General features: G+C 48.6%; 1 protein-coding gene across 1 annotated transcript; it reads left to right on the top strand.

The window, feature by feature from the left end:
* The first annotated feature begins 1,028 nt into the window (after window positions 1-1,028).
* Window positions 1,029-15,848, top strand: LOC125684654 (zona pellucida-binding protein 2-like). The gene is made up of 10 exons (XM_048926985.1): window positions 1,029-1,044; window positions 10,858-10,917; window positions 11,375-11,479; window positions 11,924-12,067; window positions 12,209-12,421; window positions 12,564-12,664; window positions 12,750-12,921; window positions 13,182-13,364; window positions 13,771-13,852; window positions 14,244-15,848. Exons 3-10 carry the CDS (start codon window positions 11,392-11,394, stop codon window positions 14,566-14,568), a joined length of 1,308 nt encoding a protein of 435 aa, XP_048782942.1. The 5' UTR covers window positions 1,029-1,044; window positions 10,858-10,917; window positions 11,375-11,391; the 3' UTR covers window positions 14,569-15,848.
* The last annotated feature ends 1,055 nt before the right edge of the window (window positions 15,849-16,903 follow it).

Here is a 16,903-nt window from a genome sequence, read left to right as displayed (position 1 = left end):
ATTTGCCTTTCTTTCTTTTTTTTGTCTGTGCATTCCTCTTTGCAATCCTCTACCTTCACCGGGTTGCGGGCAATAAATCAGTGTTTCCCAGGATCTGTCAGTGGTGCAAGGCTGATTCTCATCAGCAATGGATCTGTCCTGTCCCGTGCATTTGGCCCCACTGCACAAAATACAAAAATATACCTCTGCTGAAGGACACAATTATCCAATCAAGGCGGAATTCGCTGGGAAAAGAGATTTTTGTGGTGTGCATCAAGAATAACTTCTCCAACTTCTCAGTGCAAGGGCACGCTGAAGGTGATCAAAAGAAAATGACAGCAGGGAGCTCTCCTATACATTTGATTGCAGAGATCTCTGCAGCCAGTTGCAGCAAAGGAGGGTACATCTAACAGGCATATTTCACTTCATTACAAAAAACCCACACGCTCAGAGCCAAAGTACCTCTTCACTACCAAACATGCTGATGCAATCAGCTCCTGAGCAATGCTGTGATTGTAAACCCTCATCTAGATTTCAGTGCTTCTGCACTGTCAGACAATAACCAGGATGAGTGGCCAGGGGGATTGCAGCCATTGCTGGCAGCGTGGTGATGCCCAGCATCTGCAGAGCAGTGTTTGTTGGTAGTGCTGCAGCACAAGGGAAAAGTTGGATGGGATCCCATGCAGTCACAGACAGGAGAAATGGGAAAGAGATGGGAAATTGCCCCTATTGCTTGTTTTGGGGGGACAGGAGTACAAACTTTATTGAAGTTGGAGAACTTCCATAAATGTGTAGGCATAAAGGTGGATCACTGTATGTATGATGATGGTTTTGCACCAAGGCTGGGTATAGCAGAAATGCTAAGCCATGGCTTGAACCAGTGATTGAGCACCTGGTGAGAAGGCAGGGCCAACCCAGGGGAGCTCAGCTGCATGCAATGCAACGCACCTGAGTGACTGGAAGGGCTGGAGCCAGGACCCACCCCTTGCCAGACCTCATTTAAGGGTTGGCAGTGGAGGCAAGGGATCTTAGTGGAGATCCCTGTGTATCTGAGGGCTTCTGAAGGTAAGGAGCTTATTTCCTTTGTTCCTGTGCCTGCAAGTGTTGCCTCTGAGCAAGTCCTCACTTGCTGCAGCCTAGGACTTTGATGGGCTGCTGTCGTTGCTGTGTTTTCCGTTGTGTTATAGTGTTAAACTTGGAAACAAATCTCCATGTATGTCTAGGCACAAGGATGGGCAACTGTATGTAAGGTCATGGCTTTTTGAAATCTCTGAGACTGGGGGACCTCCATAGAGGTGTAGGCACAAGGATGGATCACGCTATGTGCAATTATGGTTTTAGGCTCTCTGTGTCTTCCAGTTTTCAGTTTTTCTCTTTTGATGTCTGTGGGTATCTTTCTGTCACTGGTGGATTGTTGGACCGTTTCCTGTTGTTGTAGAGGAGATCAGAGCACACAAACCCTTTCCCCACTCCACAGCTCAAACTTAAAGGCAGAAGTTGCTCCTGACAAGAAGGGTGAGGATCCCATGTCCACCTACAAGTGGACTCCAGCCCCAACCATGCGCTCCCATCGCTCTCCACATCCCTGCTTTCACACCAGGCTTTAAGGCAATCCCCAGTCCTGTTTCCATGCTGTGAAACAAGAGTCCTTTTGGATTCAGGGCCTTATACAACAGTGGAGCACAAATGCATATTTCTCCTTACTCCAGCTGATATCACCTAAGGTGCAGTCAGGATCTCAGTAGCACAAACAAGCTGTGTGGGGGTAAGCCTTTAATGCCTCCTGAACCAAAGCTTATTCAATTATTTACAGGAAGGGGTTATAAAAATGTACTGAAAACAACCAGAGATTAGGCAAGGCTTTCTTCGGTCCTAAAGCCCCTCTTTCTCTGCCTCTATTGATTCCACGGTTGAAATACATGAGTGCAGAGTTTAAGAATGAAGTATTTTTCTTCATCCTACCAGCTGTGCCATCCTGTGTCTGCAAGCCAGAAATATCCCACTCACAACCAGCCTGCTTTGCACTGGGACCGAGAAGTTCTCACTACCTGTAGCAGATTAACCAAATGTGCTGGTAGATGCATGGTGCTGTGCTCCCCTCCAGTGCACAGCTTTGATTTATTGGTGCTTCCTGACCCTGACAGCTGGTTTTGTTCAGTGCACAGCAGTCCTTGGATCATCACGGTGAGCTAAAAGCATTGCATGAAGCTCTGCCTGAAGCCAAAGGAAAGGTGATATGAGCAAGCAGCATGCCTCTGATCCTCAAAGTTTCAGTGCAGTGTCATTTTCCTCCCTCTCCCCCCCCATCCTATCACAGTAGATCTGTAGTGCTTTGTGCTGGGAGAGATTTCTCTGGCACTCTTTAGAGTGGAGGAAAAATCCTGGGGAATGAGTACTTCACTAACTGGAACTGCCCCACCTGCAGAGGGCCTGTGGGCTCCTGGTTGTATATAGGGATGCCAGCAGGAGCAAGATGAAGCCATCCCATGCAGAGCATTGGCAGCCACCTGCCAGGAGGTTCCCTGAAAAATAGGGGTCTTTGTGAAATCCATGCTGCCAGACAGGAGCTGTCTGCAGGCATCTAGAAAAGCAGAATTACTCACTGTAATGATGGTCTGGCACAAGTTTCCTTGTTATGGTCACACGCTTAATACAGTAACAACTACTGACAACAAGAAAATGCTCAGAGTTCAGGAAATACTGTATTTTGCTTAACTTTATTAGCAGGTGGGTGAAGTAAATTGCCCAGAGGGTCCCTCTGCCCCCAGTCCAGGCCAGCTCTGCCTGGGCTGAGTGACCTCCCACACCCCAGGAAGGCCACAAGCTCAGGGCTGTGGGTTAAGGTACAGACCCAGCACATAACAAAGCTGTTATTGTACCCTTGTCCCTGGGAGAGCTCGTCAGGTTCAGAGAGTGATGGCTCCATAAGCGGTGTTGTGTACAGAAGTGCTTTGGTTCCAGGCATTGTCATTTAGACAATTTAGTTGTCACTGAAGACAAAGAGGTGACTTGCATGCAGTGGATGAGCATCTGCAAAGGTGAAAATAGCAGAATCTGAGGAGCTTTTCTCATCCTGTAGGGAGAAGGCATAGTGAGAAGCCAAATGCCTGGAAGTCATGCCCTGTAGCAGAGCTCGAAGGCATTATCAGCAGAGGCTCACTGTGGCAATATAGAGACCTGCTGACCCCATGTTGCCCCAGGAGCTGTGCAAGAGTGAGTGAGGACCTGCTGTCACATCCTATTTTGCTGTTGTCCAGTGGAATTTAGTTGTAGCCCCAGCCATAGGTGAATGCCTTGTCCTAGGAACAAGCTCTGCTCCTTGCTCTGTGCTCATCACTGCATCAATAAGAAGAGCTGATGATCCCTTGTAAATGTGTAACAGCTGGGAGTACCTCGGTGGGATGAACATTTTGCCAACCTTGAGGTTAGTTATCCGAAAACTCTTGCCAGAAGCAACAAACCTGACACCTGCTGTGAGCACACCTGGTCCCAAACATCACAGCAGGGCACGGTGGGAAGAATCCCAAGATCCAGTCTGCCATTGCCACCCGTGTCCAGTCATCAGCCCAGCCCCTGAGATGGTGGATGTTGGTGTTTGAGATGGGTGGATGTGCCTTGGAGTTTGAATAGGGAAGGCTGGAAACTGAAATGTGTGAGATTGAGTTCCTTGGCTTGTTTTTCTTCCCTGCTTTGCTTTGGCTTGCTGAACAACCCCATCTGGCTTTTCTGAACAGCAGTGTTACTCACCTTGCACTTCATGCTTTCCTGGGGATCAGTAATAAACATCCCTTCAGTCGATAATGAAACAGGAAGGAAAATTAGCGGCGCTTCTACCGCAAGCTCAAAGCCAATCAATCCCACAGAAATGCCATGGCTCTCACATAGGGGTCAGATACCTGCTGGGATTGATGCCCGCCTCTCCCTTCTTCTGCTTTAAATACCTCCCTGTTTTTCCAACAAATGATATTTCTCTCCCTAAATTCAAACCTTTCCCAGGAGCAGACGGCTCTTCCATCTACTTCTGCCTTTAAGGCGACATTTGGCGAAGCTTTAAAATCATCCATATATTTGTTTTTAGGGTGAAATTTTTGTTTAGAGCAGGAGAAAGCTTGGAGGGAGGTGAATGGAGCTGAGGAAAGGCAGACCCAGCTGGCTTTGGGATGATTGCTTCAGGGAGACAATTGCAACCCATAAATATTGAACAATATTGGTGCCATGGAAGGAAATCTTCTGGTGGAGTAGGAGGTGGGGGGGAGGTGAAAACAGAGATGGGGTGATCCAGGCTGAGTGCTAAAGAAAAATATCTGCCTGTGAATGTGGCCTTCTGAGCGCAGGCAAGGTGGAAGCTCCATCATTTGGGGATGCTTGGAATTGCACCAAACAAGGTCTGAACGAATTTCCTCCAGGGAGCGATCATGCACCAGTTGAGACAGATCTCTCCTGCCTTCCCATCTCTCCTTTTCTCAATACGTTTTCTTGTAGAACTGTGGGTATCACTAAGGAAATTATTAGACCCATTTCCCCAGTGGCTGTGTGCTGCCTCCCTTCTGCTAGAGCTGCAATGGCCCTGCCAGATTGGTTTTCCCAGGGCTGTTTGAACTCTGTGTGTAGGGAAGAGGGGTGCTCAGCCCCTGCATTGCAGTGGATTCCACAGCCATCATGCTGCCTTTAATGGCAACCAACCACAACCTCAGGATTCTGAGGACAACAAGCAAAGCAGTTTGGCATCACCCTTCCTGTGGCACTGCGGATGTTATCAGGGGGATGGATGATAGAAGAGAAAGAGCAAAGGAGAGCCAGAGTTCCTGGAGCAAGATGCCTGTTGGAAGCTGGAAAATAATCCAAAGCCTTTCTCAGAACACTCAAGGATTAAAAGCATTCATCCTGAGGTGGGCAGCTTGCTGGCAGTGGTTGGACAGCACCAGATGTGAAAAAGCTTTGTGGAAGGAAAGCCTCAGTGCCCAGAGAGAGCTGAGCTCTTGACTGATGCATCTGCAGCAAGCAGCAGAGAAGAAGGTGCCTTTGCTTTCACTGCCAGCTTTCCTTCATGAAGAACAGCAGAAGGGAAGAAAGCATCGCTGCAATGCTGCTGAGATGGGCAGAGGTCACACTGCTCCCACGTTGCCCTGGGGTCAAAGTCTCCCTGTTCCCATGCTCCCTGGGGGTTGCTACAGGGCGTACTGTTGTGCAGGACAACATCTGGTGTGTGGCTTTGGGAGAGGTCACTGTCCTTATCCCCGTCATTTAGAGGAGGGATGGACATGCAGGAGAAGGGGCTAGCCTGGATTCACCCAGCTCTTCTCAAACAGAAACACAAAACCAGGCTTTTCAGCCCTGAGGAACAAACTGCAGATCCAATGGCTCGCTCTGTCTGCCAGCTCTCATGGTTTTTGTTTGCTCTTGTTTTCAGAGAGGCCAAATTATCCCTGCTTAGATTAGAGGTAGTATCATTTCTTCAGCCTTCGCCATGGGGAAAATCAGCTGGAAAGGGCAAAGTGCCATCAGTTATCTCCAGGGCTTCGGACTGATTTGCTCTCCATGTTCTGGAATAGTTGGACTTCAGGGTGAGACCAAGTGGAGAGAAATCTTCATCCCAGAGATGGTTGTTATCTTTATAAAGGTATAAAGTTGTTGGAATAGAGGCTTAAATTTGAAGTGACCACTTGCCATAACTGCAACTTTGCCAGAAATTTGCTGTAATGTGGAATGACTCAGAAATATAAAACTAAGGGAAAATCCTCTTCCTTTGTTCAAGGGAGAAAAAGAGATGTATCCTTCTCTAAAATAGAACTGAAAGCTCTGCAGCATTGGATCGTATTCAGAATAAAAACTGCAGAGGAAATAATCCTGAGGATCTGGTTCCAGTCCTAGCACTGCCACCCTATGAACTGGTCCTCTTATTCAGAACAGAGGTGTGTAAAATGCAGCGTGTAAATCAATGGGTCAGACAAATCTTCAGACAAATCAGGTCTGAAGATCACCTGCAGTGCTGTTATTTTCCTGCATTGATGGATGTTTCAAGCTGCCCCTTTTCCAGCCAGGCAGATGGGATGCCTGTGACAAGAGGAGTATATACATGGCTTGTGGCCTCCTGTGCAAGGAGGGCAGAGAGGTAAACCTCCAGTCTAAATGGGTCCTATGGAGCCAGCGGAATGCTGTCGGCCCAAACTGCTCCCAGCTGCTTGCCTATCCTTCTCCTTGAGCTAAACATGCCAGATGCTGTGACTATGTCCCCTCCTAGCAGCCAGGGCTGTGTACCCTTCTCCATCACCTAAACATCATCCTCCAGCTTCAAGCTAAAGCTTGGGAATGGCCTGGCACACATGGCCCTCTCAGCCCAGCTCTCTCATGAAGATAAATGATCCCATTTGATGTGATGACAGAGAACAGCAGCTGGGGCAGCCTCCCAGCTGCTATAAGGGCAAATCAAAGCCCTGAGTTTGGTATGGAGAATAAGACATCATCAGCATCTGTGGGCAAGGAAGGAGGCAGTTTGCCCAGCTAATTAGCTGTGGGTGCTAATGACACCTAGAGCAGAAGATCCCAACTCACTGAGGTGATGTTTCTGCGCTGATCTGAAGGAGCGTGAGCAGGATCCAGGCACAGGGAATTGCTTCCAAAAGGATGTCTGTGCTTTTGATTTACACTTGGCTTGATGTGCATGAGCACAAAGGAGAGCCTGCTGTCCTTCTGAACCAGTGAGAGCAGAGGTGGCCTTTGGAGGACACCCAGAACTGGGAGTTGGACCTTATGACTATGATATGATGCCAAGTCAGAGATGGGCAAAGCTCAGAGCTGAAAAGCAAGAAAGAATCTACCCAAAGAGCAACCAAGATACCAGGATGCTTCTGTTCCTGGCAAGTGAAATCCTCACACAGAGAAGATTCTTTTCATTTGGTCAGAGCCTTCCATTCTGATTATAATCACAGCAGCTCATTCTGCCTCACCTTCTCCCTAGCAGTGATGGGGTCGCCCTGCATACCTCAGCAGGAAATTTCTAAAGGAAATGTCTTTTACAACAAGTCTCTGTGATAAGAACATAGGCACCTTATCAAAATGCTTTGCTGTCTGTCATATTTTTTTTTTTATATATAAAACCTGTGCCAAGCTTCTCCACCCAGCATGCCTATGGCTCACCCCAACCTCATGAGGCCAGGAGACAAAGCTAGGAGATGAAGCCAGGTATTTGCTACCCTCTGCTGTTTTCTTCCGGCTATATCACCTTCCTCTAGTAGAACTCAACATTACTTTCTGCTTTCCTTTATGACCCTGTGCTATCTGGCAGAGAGAAACCATTATTCTTCCCATCGAGAGATGCTGAGCCTGCTGCCCACTCCATCTCTCTGCTCCCCCAGCCTCCCCACCCCCTTCTCCCAAATATCATCAGCTCCACACACGCAGCAGCTGAACTTCCCTTTGTCTCCCGGCCTGCTTTCCACCCTGCCCTTTCTTCTTCTCCCCCTGTCATTATGTTTGGGCCTTTTCTCCCTCTGCATTGCTCACAAATTAGGAAGAGCTCCGAGAAGAGCTGGGCTCTGACCTACCAAAGCCCTTCTGCAAGTCTCAGGGAACAGCCTGGCATCACTGGGGTTAATTCAGAGGTAGCATCAGAGCAGCTCCTGCCTTTATTATCAACCCTTGACCCTTCACAGAACAAAACAACCTAAGAGATAAATGCCAGCTGTGTTGCTTTGGTGCCCATGTTGAATATTTATCACCACAAACACTATTAATCACAAGGAGAGGTATGGGCATAATTCCTTTCTAATGAGCCATGTTGAACTGATTCTAGATAGGGTCCAAAGTGCAGAGCTCCTTTCTCTCATCACAGCTGCAGAGCTTTCCTCTGGGGAGATGTGCATTGCTGTATTTCAGAAACATCACAGGGAGATGGACGTGACCTTGCACTGCTAACACAACTAATTGGCTGCAATGATCAGGGTCACTGCCTTTAGAAGACAGCATTCCTAGAGCAGAAGACTCACCAAAGCATAGGTTCTGGTCTGAAACCAAGGCACTAAGTGAGCATCTATGGTGCCATGGCCAAGTGATGGTGTCATGGGGAGGTGATGGTGTCCAGGTGATGCTCGGGACCCCAAAGAATCTCTTTAGGAGGCAGCTCAAGAGATCCAGCTCTGGCTTCCATAGGCACTCAGTGGCAGCTGAAAGATGCATGTTCCTTCTGAGTTCAACAGCACAGCAGAAGCTAGACAGCATCATAAAAATCTTGTTTACATCGTGGTTCCCTTGGGGAGTCCCCAAGGTACCAAGGCTTCTTCTCATGAAGGGCCACAGATGGTGGCAACTTCACCCAAAGTTAAAGCTTGTTATCTCTCTTTCTTTGTGGATAGAAGACTTAAATGTGCCCAGCCTTAGCCAGATTGTTTTGGAGAAACTTCTCCAAAAGAGTGGTGATGCATCAGCACAGGCTGCCCAGGGAGGTGGAGAAGTCACCGTGCCTGGAGGTGTTCAGGGAATGTGGGGATGTGGCACTGAGAAATGTGATTTGTGGGCATGGGGGGTGGGTTGGAGTTGCACTTGGGGATCTGAGAGGTCTTTTGCAACCTTCATGATTCTATGATTATTCAGCATTAACTCAGTTTTCTGGTAATCCAGGCCTCCCAAGCAAAGGTAATTGCAGGAGATCAGTGTGGGGACATACAGACTGTGAGGTCCTGACATCTGCCAGCAGGGTTAGAGAGGGACAGAGGAAAGGATGGAGCATGATAGGATGCTCCTCCAGCTCTGGGCACTGCTGCAGTTCATGTAAACTAAGGGCAAATGGAATTTTGATACAAAATGCCCTCAAATCTCAGATCCTTTTCTTCCAGCCATGAAAGGATGCAGAAACTACTCAAAATCAACTTTTATTTTGGAGGGAGCAGTGGTTAATTCTAAGTCAGAACAATGCAGGGAATGGTCTTCCAAGGGCCCATGGATGCGGTTGTTGCACTCTCCACCAGATAAGTAAATGAATAACAAGTGCCACAGGACAGTGAGAATCAGTATTCATGGCATTTTTTTATGGCTGCCCAGGCTCAGCTTCATGCACGAGCCTGAATTTTGCATTTCAAACAGAGAGAGGAGCACTGTGCTACGTAAGAAAGGTGTCCCATCTCCTGATGCTGCTCTGATTGCTAAGCATGTTTCCTGAGAACTCACAAACACACCCCGCAGTGAGCTGAGGAATGCAAAAAATAATAGGATCATTTCAGAAATGTCACACCTGCCTCAGATCAGACGTACTTTTAGCCTGGTTTCCTCAGGAAATGAGATCCATAGAGTAATTCTGAGCCTGGCTTGGCTGCTTGCCCTCTTTCTGGCTGCTTCATAAGTGTCACTCCAGTGTGACACAGCGGAGGGCTCTCATGTGTTTGGATGAGAAGTGATGGGGAGAGAAGTGCTATGCCTCAACCCAGCCCAGTCAGGAGGGAGCGCCGTGCATTGAGAAGCAGCTTCCCTCGTTTCGTCTCACTGCTTGCACACGTATGTGGTTCTATCCCAACTGATTCCATGCCAGGCTTTGTTTATTTCTGCTAAAATACTGTCAGAGAAACTGGAGCTCTAAGGCGTACGGGGATTTCAATTTTTTTTAATTTTTGTTTAGAACCACTGAGGAGCCATTCATCTCATTATTCATCAGGGTGCAGATTTCTCCATTGGCACAGCCTGGAAATGAGCAGCTTCCATCGCTCAGCCCTGCCCTTCCCTTTGGTTCTGCTCTGGCCCCCACCCCTCAAACCACAGGGAGGGGAGGATGAGGATTTTCTCATGATTTCATCATTCAGGGAGGAAGACTGGAAGGAAGGGCTGCCTTTGCTTGTCATGTTTTTCCCCAAGAATAGTTATCAGTGCTCTCTGCTGCTTTTAAACTGATGAGTGCTCCAAACTTCTATTGTGCCATAGCTGGAGTGGGAGGTCTGTGAAGTGGGTTTCTGATTTCTCTTATTTTTTTTAACTCGTGCTGTTTTCTCAAGCATAATATTTTTTCATACCACAGTAGGATAACTGAACATATTTCTTTCCAAAATCACTTATTTCTCCCCCACCCTTCACCCCCAGAAACCCTGGTACAAGTGAATAGGAGATTTCAGCCCTACTTTTCCCAAGTTTCCATCTGTCCATATTGTTTAACAGCTCGTTTTAGTTCTCAGAGTACAATCATAGGAAATTAAATCTCATTTCCAAGACAAACAGGAACATTAAGGAAACACACCCCTTTTCAGACATTCAGTTCTGAACCAAGAGATTGCCTTGAGTTATAGCACAAATTCCGATCTAGGCTTTCTGGGTCATACTTGCTTCTTATAGGATTTCCACACACACACAAAAACAAAAACAAAAAAAGCTTTGCATAGCACTGTCATCTTCTATCTCCTCTTTCTTTCCTCTGATCATCACTCTTGGTCACATCCCTGCAAACCCACAGCCCTTCTTCTAGGACATTCCCACCTGTACTCCTTCAGATGCTGCCTGCCTACTGATGATCCCAAGACGGTCCATGGTTCCCGTAGACCCCAATCACAAAGAATGCCACCTAGGTGGGCAAGAGACTTGGCACTGGGCAGGAGGCCTCCTGCTGTCATACTCCAAACCATCACTAAGGTGATGGAGGATGCACTGGATTCCTCGTTGCCATGGTAACTGGATGCCCCGCACTGACAGCCAGGCAGGATGCTCTGTTCTCCATGCTTCTGGACAGACCTTGGAGCACCTGGGCTGCTGGGGACCATGGGCATCCTGACCGTGGTCCTTTGGAGCTGCTCAGGTAAATGGGTAGCACGGAGGTGGATTTATTCTGCTCTGACTCTTTGGAGAGGAGAACATAGTGAGGTGAGAACCCCCTGCACTGAGCACTGCCCCTCTGTTCCCTCCTAGGACAGCCAGCATTCCTGTCTGAGGACCCGCCTGCCAGCTCCAGCTGGGAGTACCACGGGGGTGAGATCCCCAAACCCTTCTGCAGAAATTCCCTGACCCATCCAGGGCTCTCCTTCCTGGGTTGAACAGCCACCCTTCCCAGCCCACGTCCAGACTTTTGATGAGAGCAGCCTCTCCCCACTGCCTACTCTGCCAACAACCCAGGCAGAGGATGTAGCAGCATCCCAAGTTGCAGTCAGCACCAGCAGAGCTGTCCCAGTCTGACTCTATCTTCTCCATTAGCTCTGGCCTCACTTCTTGCCACTTATTCCTCCAGCTCCTGGTATTTAATTTGCTCTAACCCCACAAGCATCCTCAGGTCTCCCTCCAGTATGATCTTCCATGGAATTGGGTCCATTCAGATCTCCCACAGGTTCTCAAAGGATTTCAGATCCTCCTCTCTCCTCATTCCCAGTCTGTTTCTTCTCAGTGCCCTGAAACATGCCCCAGTTCTCCTGTTTCTCTTTCTCTGGCTTAGGTGACGTCTTCATCCACATGGACAGCAGCCTGTATTCATTGCCCTGCAGCACAATTGAGCTGGAGGTGGCCAATCCCACCTACCAGTGGGTGCGGGACAGTCCAGGTAAGGTCCTCACTCCCCTCAGCCACAATGGGCTCTGCTACTGTGAGGCAAGAGAGGGGTAGGAGGGGAAAGAGCTGTGCAAAGTTCTGTGGAGCAAATGAGAAGCAAGTAAGGGCTGGGACCTCATGAGAGTGCGTGTGTTGGGGGTCCTGACAGGTTTTGTTAGGAATATATTCAGGCTTTTGGATGGTTCTTTTATAGACAGGGATATCTCTAGCAGAGGAGAGAGCACTGGTGAATCTTGATTTCTTCCTCCTTACTCTTCAACACCTCATCAGAGAAGGAAGGGAATGAATAGCTTTGGGAGTTCTTGTAGAGTCTTTGTTGTGGTTTGAGGAGGGCTACCCTAGGACAGCCCAGGAGAACATGGCACAGCCACCCAGGCACTGGGACAGCTCAGCACAGCTCCTGGACATCTCTCAACCCCTCAATTTCCTGCACTAGACCCCAAGCTGCTCTCAGTCACTGAAGAAGGACATCTCCTGTTCCAGAACTTCCAAGCAGCTGACAGTGGGAACTACTCCTGCACCATGTCCTACACAGAGCATGGGCTCCCTGTGTCCCAAACTTTCCACTACAGAGTGTTTGGTGAGTCCTATGCTGAAAAGCGTGAGGGCAGGAGGGGTGGAGGAGTCACAGAGGGAGAGGAGAGAGCTCAGCACTTTGGTTGAGGGAGTTCCCTCTAGACAAGGAGGAAGAATCAGACACATTTAGGGCTTTTTCCTATAGGCTACCATGTGCTTGGAGGCCTGGAGATTTTGCTGGTCTTCCATAGCAAGCTCTGTGAAGACGAGTGGACCAAGATGTTCCTGTGGGATTTACAGGAGAGGTTGAAGCAGCTGGAGGTTGAGCAGCGCTGCAAAATCCATCTCGAGGCCACCGCCTGCTTCCCCTCCGCCGACAATCCTTCAGATGAGTTTGTTGTCCAAGTACATCTAGAAGGTAAAAAATAAGCTCTTGGCTTCTGAAATTACAAATTCTCGTGAGAAAGTGATGGCTAAATGTTTGAGGTGTTCAGGGCTTTGCCAGCCTCCCACTGGAGCTGCAGCAGCCTGAGCTGTGTTGCTGACTCTCTGTACTCTAGTGTCCTTCTTCGGGCCCAATTGGGATGAACAGTGCAAACCCCAAGGTGTGGAGGTGGACACATACTGCTACCGCAAAACAGTCCGGCAGAGCCTCGAAAAGGTGAGCCCTGGAACCATTGCAACTGCTGCAGTGTAGAGGACCTCTGCAGCAAGGGCTCAGCTCCTCTCTCGACCCCCCTCCCCAGGTCCAGCAAGCCATTACCAAATTCTTCAAGGAGCACATAACCTTCCACGTCACTGGGGATGATTTTTCCAGAATTGTCTTCACCACTGCGTTTGTTGGCTTCTTGGAGATCAAGAAGTGCAGCAAGGGCTACGGGCAGACCAAGCAGCTGCGAAGATGTCTCGAGTGTTGTAGTGAGCCAAGAGTCCACCACCCTTTTTGATTTTCCCTCTGCTTTCCAGCCCTGCTTGCCCCTTCCCCTCTCATGCAAATCTCTGTTCCTGGGTCTTTGCTGCTGTTTCTATGCATGCTGAGCCTGGGGAATGTGCTATAAGGGGTAAATCCAAGCCATAAATCACCAGGGATTGGTTTTTTTGACTCTTGTTTGAGTGTATCTGTATGAAGCAGCTGGTGTTGCTGCTCAGAAAGAACTTTCTTTGTGTTCTCCCCTCAGTTGTATGCCCACCAGGGACGTTCAGCCCTCCTACAAACAGACAGTGCTCACCATGCCCCATGGGAACCTACAGTATGATCTATGGGAGGGCATTTTGCACCCACTGCAAGGATGGCATGATCACCCAGGGGCTGGGTGCCAGATCCACGACTGACTGCATGAAGGAGGAAAGGACCAAGCAGGGTACATCTATTTGCTGCTGGAGCAGGGCAGGGCGGGGACTGGGTGGCTCAGTACAGGGCAGGCAATGTAGTGGGACCCCAGAGCAGATGCCCAGATATGTTGGCCATGGCAACTTCTACTGACTAAGTTCCCTTTGGAAACAGGAAACTACTGTCTCTTCCATCATTATCTCTGAGGAGACCCCATCTTCCTCACTGTCCCTCTCACCAGGCACTGAGCAATCGGATCTCCCTTCACCTTGCTTTTCCCAACTTCCCTTTAAGCTCTGCTAACTTCACTGCTGGGAGTACTGTGGGTCCCATCATCTCTGGTACTTGGGGAGACCAACACCAGGGTTGTCCCCAGAGCTTGCACCAGTGGGACTTCTCCTTTTGGGGTAAATCAATCCATTTCTCTTTCTCTTCAGTTGACTCCATCATTCGCAAGATCCCACTTCTGCTCCTCATCATCTTGCCACTAGTACTAGGCACCAACATGCTCTTCATCTTGTAAGTCTCAGCTCCTTCTCTCAATATGAGGTATTTTGTGCCATTCTGTTGGTTTTGATCCCTCAGCTCTACATTCCTCTTTGCAACAGATGGAGCTCCTGAGCCCATCACTGTGACACCAGCAAAAGACAGCATGCTAATACAGGGGTGCAGAATACCTGTGGAGGGGATTACCATTGGCAACAGTTTGCCTCATAAAATCATAGAACATTTTGGGTTGGAAGGGACTTTTAAGATCATCTAATTCCAACCCCCTGCTAAAGGAGGCTGTTGGATATATGGCCCTGGGGAATCCTGGCCCTGAGAGTGGTGCTGGGTGGCTGCATGGCTCTGGTGCTGGTTCCTGGCATGGGGATCCCATTCTTCACTCTGGATCTCTGTCTTTTTGCAGTGCCTCTTGCTACTGGTACCGAGAGTACCGGCTGTCATCGCCAATGACTTCCAAGATGGCAGAAATCACCAAGGCAGTGAAGACAGTGACCAAGTTCTGTGGGATCTCCAGGCAGAGCCCCCAGGCTGGCTCTTCTGCTGCAGCTCTCAGCATCACCAGTGAAACTGACACATCTGAGGAGGGTGAAGAGGAGTCCTTGCATGGGCAACTCACCCCTCCCAAGACCCCAAGCCTTGCTGCTGTGAGTGATGACACACCTGCTGTGCTGGAACTGGAGGACAAAACTTCAGTTTTTGAGATTCCCTCCACAAATGCAGGCCAATAGTATTGAGGGAGAATATCCTTACAGCTTTCTGTGTGTGCCTCCATCCCATCCACACAGGCTAAGATATCCAGCAATGAAAAAGAGGGACGCATTTCTCCCTGTCGAATTTGTCTTTGCAAATTGTTCTGATTACAACTATCCCCTTTGCTATAAATATTGGCTTTTATTCTTTATTCTTTTATTTTATCTCTCTTTGACACTGGATGTGCCTAACACAGAGAGACATGGAGGTTACAAGGGGGGAACATAGCATACAGATTGAGGAACATTTTGTCTTTACTCCTATGAAGCATCCTTCCTCAGGCAGGGAGCCAGTCTTGTACCTTGCACTCAGCTTCCTTTCTTTACCCCTTGTAAAATCCAAATTATTTGCTGGGATCAAGGTTACATGGCTTAGGACAGGACAAAGCTCAGCCTCGGATCTCTTCATTTTCAAAGCCAACCTCAGCATGCAGATCCTTTGAAAGGATTCCCAACTTTGTGGCCTCAGAGAAGAGATCATTATTAGTTAAAACTTTCCTGAGCCTGGCAGCTGTTGGTACTCCAGGAGAGGGCAGCAATGCAGTGTGAGAGGCACTGCTCCAGCAATGGGTGGTTTTTAATAAAAATGAGCTCTGGATTCAAAAATCACACAAGACAAGGGGTTGGCTCTGCTGCTTGGAGTAGAAGCAGCAGACTCAGAGCAGGAGCATTGGTTCCACTCCAGATCTTGTGTTTTGTACAGTAGTTTCAGGGCACTAAGCCATCCCAAGAAACTTCTTCAGCAGAAAATGTGCTGGGAAACTCTTGGCTGAGGTCCACAGCCAGCAGACCTGTTGGCCCAGCAGTACTTGGGATGGGATATCAGATACTGCCTTAGAGATGAGAATGGGGAGAAGAGCCCAGTGGGGAAGTGGCAGAGTAGGGCTCAGGTGTGTGTGATGTCTGTGGGGCTGAGGCTGCCAGTGTTCAGCTGCAAGGTGCAGGCAGGAGGGCTGCTGGTCAGCTATAAAGCTCAGTAATATTCTCCTTCGGTCCTTTTCCAGCTCTTAGGATGCTCTATGAGACTGAATGCAGCTTGGGTGTCAGCATGCTGAAGATAGGGAAAAAACAATGATGGGAACACTGGGTTGTGAGGCAGGGAGAGCAGCAACATGGAGTAAAGCTGGAGGAGGTGATGGGAACAGGCTGCTCTGCCAGGCTGGAGGTGCTGGGAAAGGCTGTGTGTGGCTGTCTGAGTCAAAGGATCTGGAGACCACTGAAGTTCTTAAAAGTATGGACATGTCCAGCTACCACAGTCACTTTCAGCTTCTTCTCTCTGCAAAACCCTACAAGAATTTGCAGCCCTGTTTTGAATGAACCCGCAGGGCTGCAGTCCAAAACACAATCAAGTTAATGAGGCAACACTAATGCCCACTCACTGCTATGTACATGTCAGAGACATCCGGCAACATGAAAGGAGGCTGCTGCCTTGGTAGGGTAAGGGATGAGGAGGCAGCAGCTGCTGCTGCCCAACATAGCTCTACAGCCCAGCTTGGAGGGAACAAGTTCCTTCTGACCGATCTTGAGATGAGCATAATTAGCAGGTCTGTGTTGAGGGCTGAGGGTGGGAGTCACGGTTGTCTAAAGGCGGGGGGAGCTGCTTCTAGAGGTGAGCTGACCCTGCTATCAAGGGCAAGGAGCATGGGAGAAAAATTCCCTGTGCCAAGGTCTGGCTCCTCCAGCAAGGCTCAAAGAGTTCCCCATGGAGGGAGTTTGGGCTCAGCTGCAAGCACACATGTATGATCTGGCCCACACACTCTGTCCTGGAGTTGGTCAAAAGCCCCTTCTGATGGATTTCTGCAGTGTTTCAGTCTCATGTCCAACTAACTTCTTAGGACTGCTTCTCCATGGGAACCGTGCTGCTTCTGCACTACATTTAGGACAGAAGCGTGTTAGCACACATGGTATTCTCAAACACCTGAGGATGTTTGTGTCAGCATGTGTTTAGCTGCTTCCCTGGGAGTTAAGAGAGAGGTCATTGGGTTTCTGGAAAACCAAAGGGATTGTTGGCGTGGGGTGGTAAGGCAGTAAATGGCAGCAGTGTAATCATTTGTAATCATCAGCCCACACTGCTATTTGACCAGATTGTTATAACTAATTATGTTATGTTTGCAAGCAGTATCTTGAAAATATTCCTATTTGTGGTGGATCTCAGCTATGCTGTATCCTAAAAGGTCTTAAGTTAAATCAGGGTGGTTCAGTGCATGTAAGGAAAGCTTTTCAGAAGTAAGTTGGGAATTGAAGTTTCATCTCTCAAAGTCCATCTTCAATTACTGATTTTTAAAGGAAAATATTCTGGTCAATAACTTATTTT

Source organism: Lagopus muta, chromosome 25 (genome assembly GCF_023343835.1).
Source record: "Lagopus muta isolate bLagMut1 chromosome 25, bLagMut1 primary, whole genome shotgun sequence".
Classification (NCBI taxonomy): Eukaryota; Metazoa; Chordata; class Aves; order Galliformes; family Phasianidae; genus Lagopus; species Lagopus muta.
This window is presented reverse-complemented; position numbering and strand designations above follow the sequence as displayed.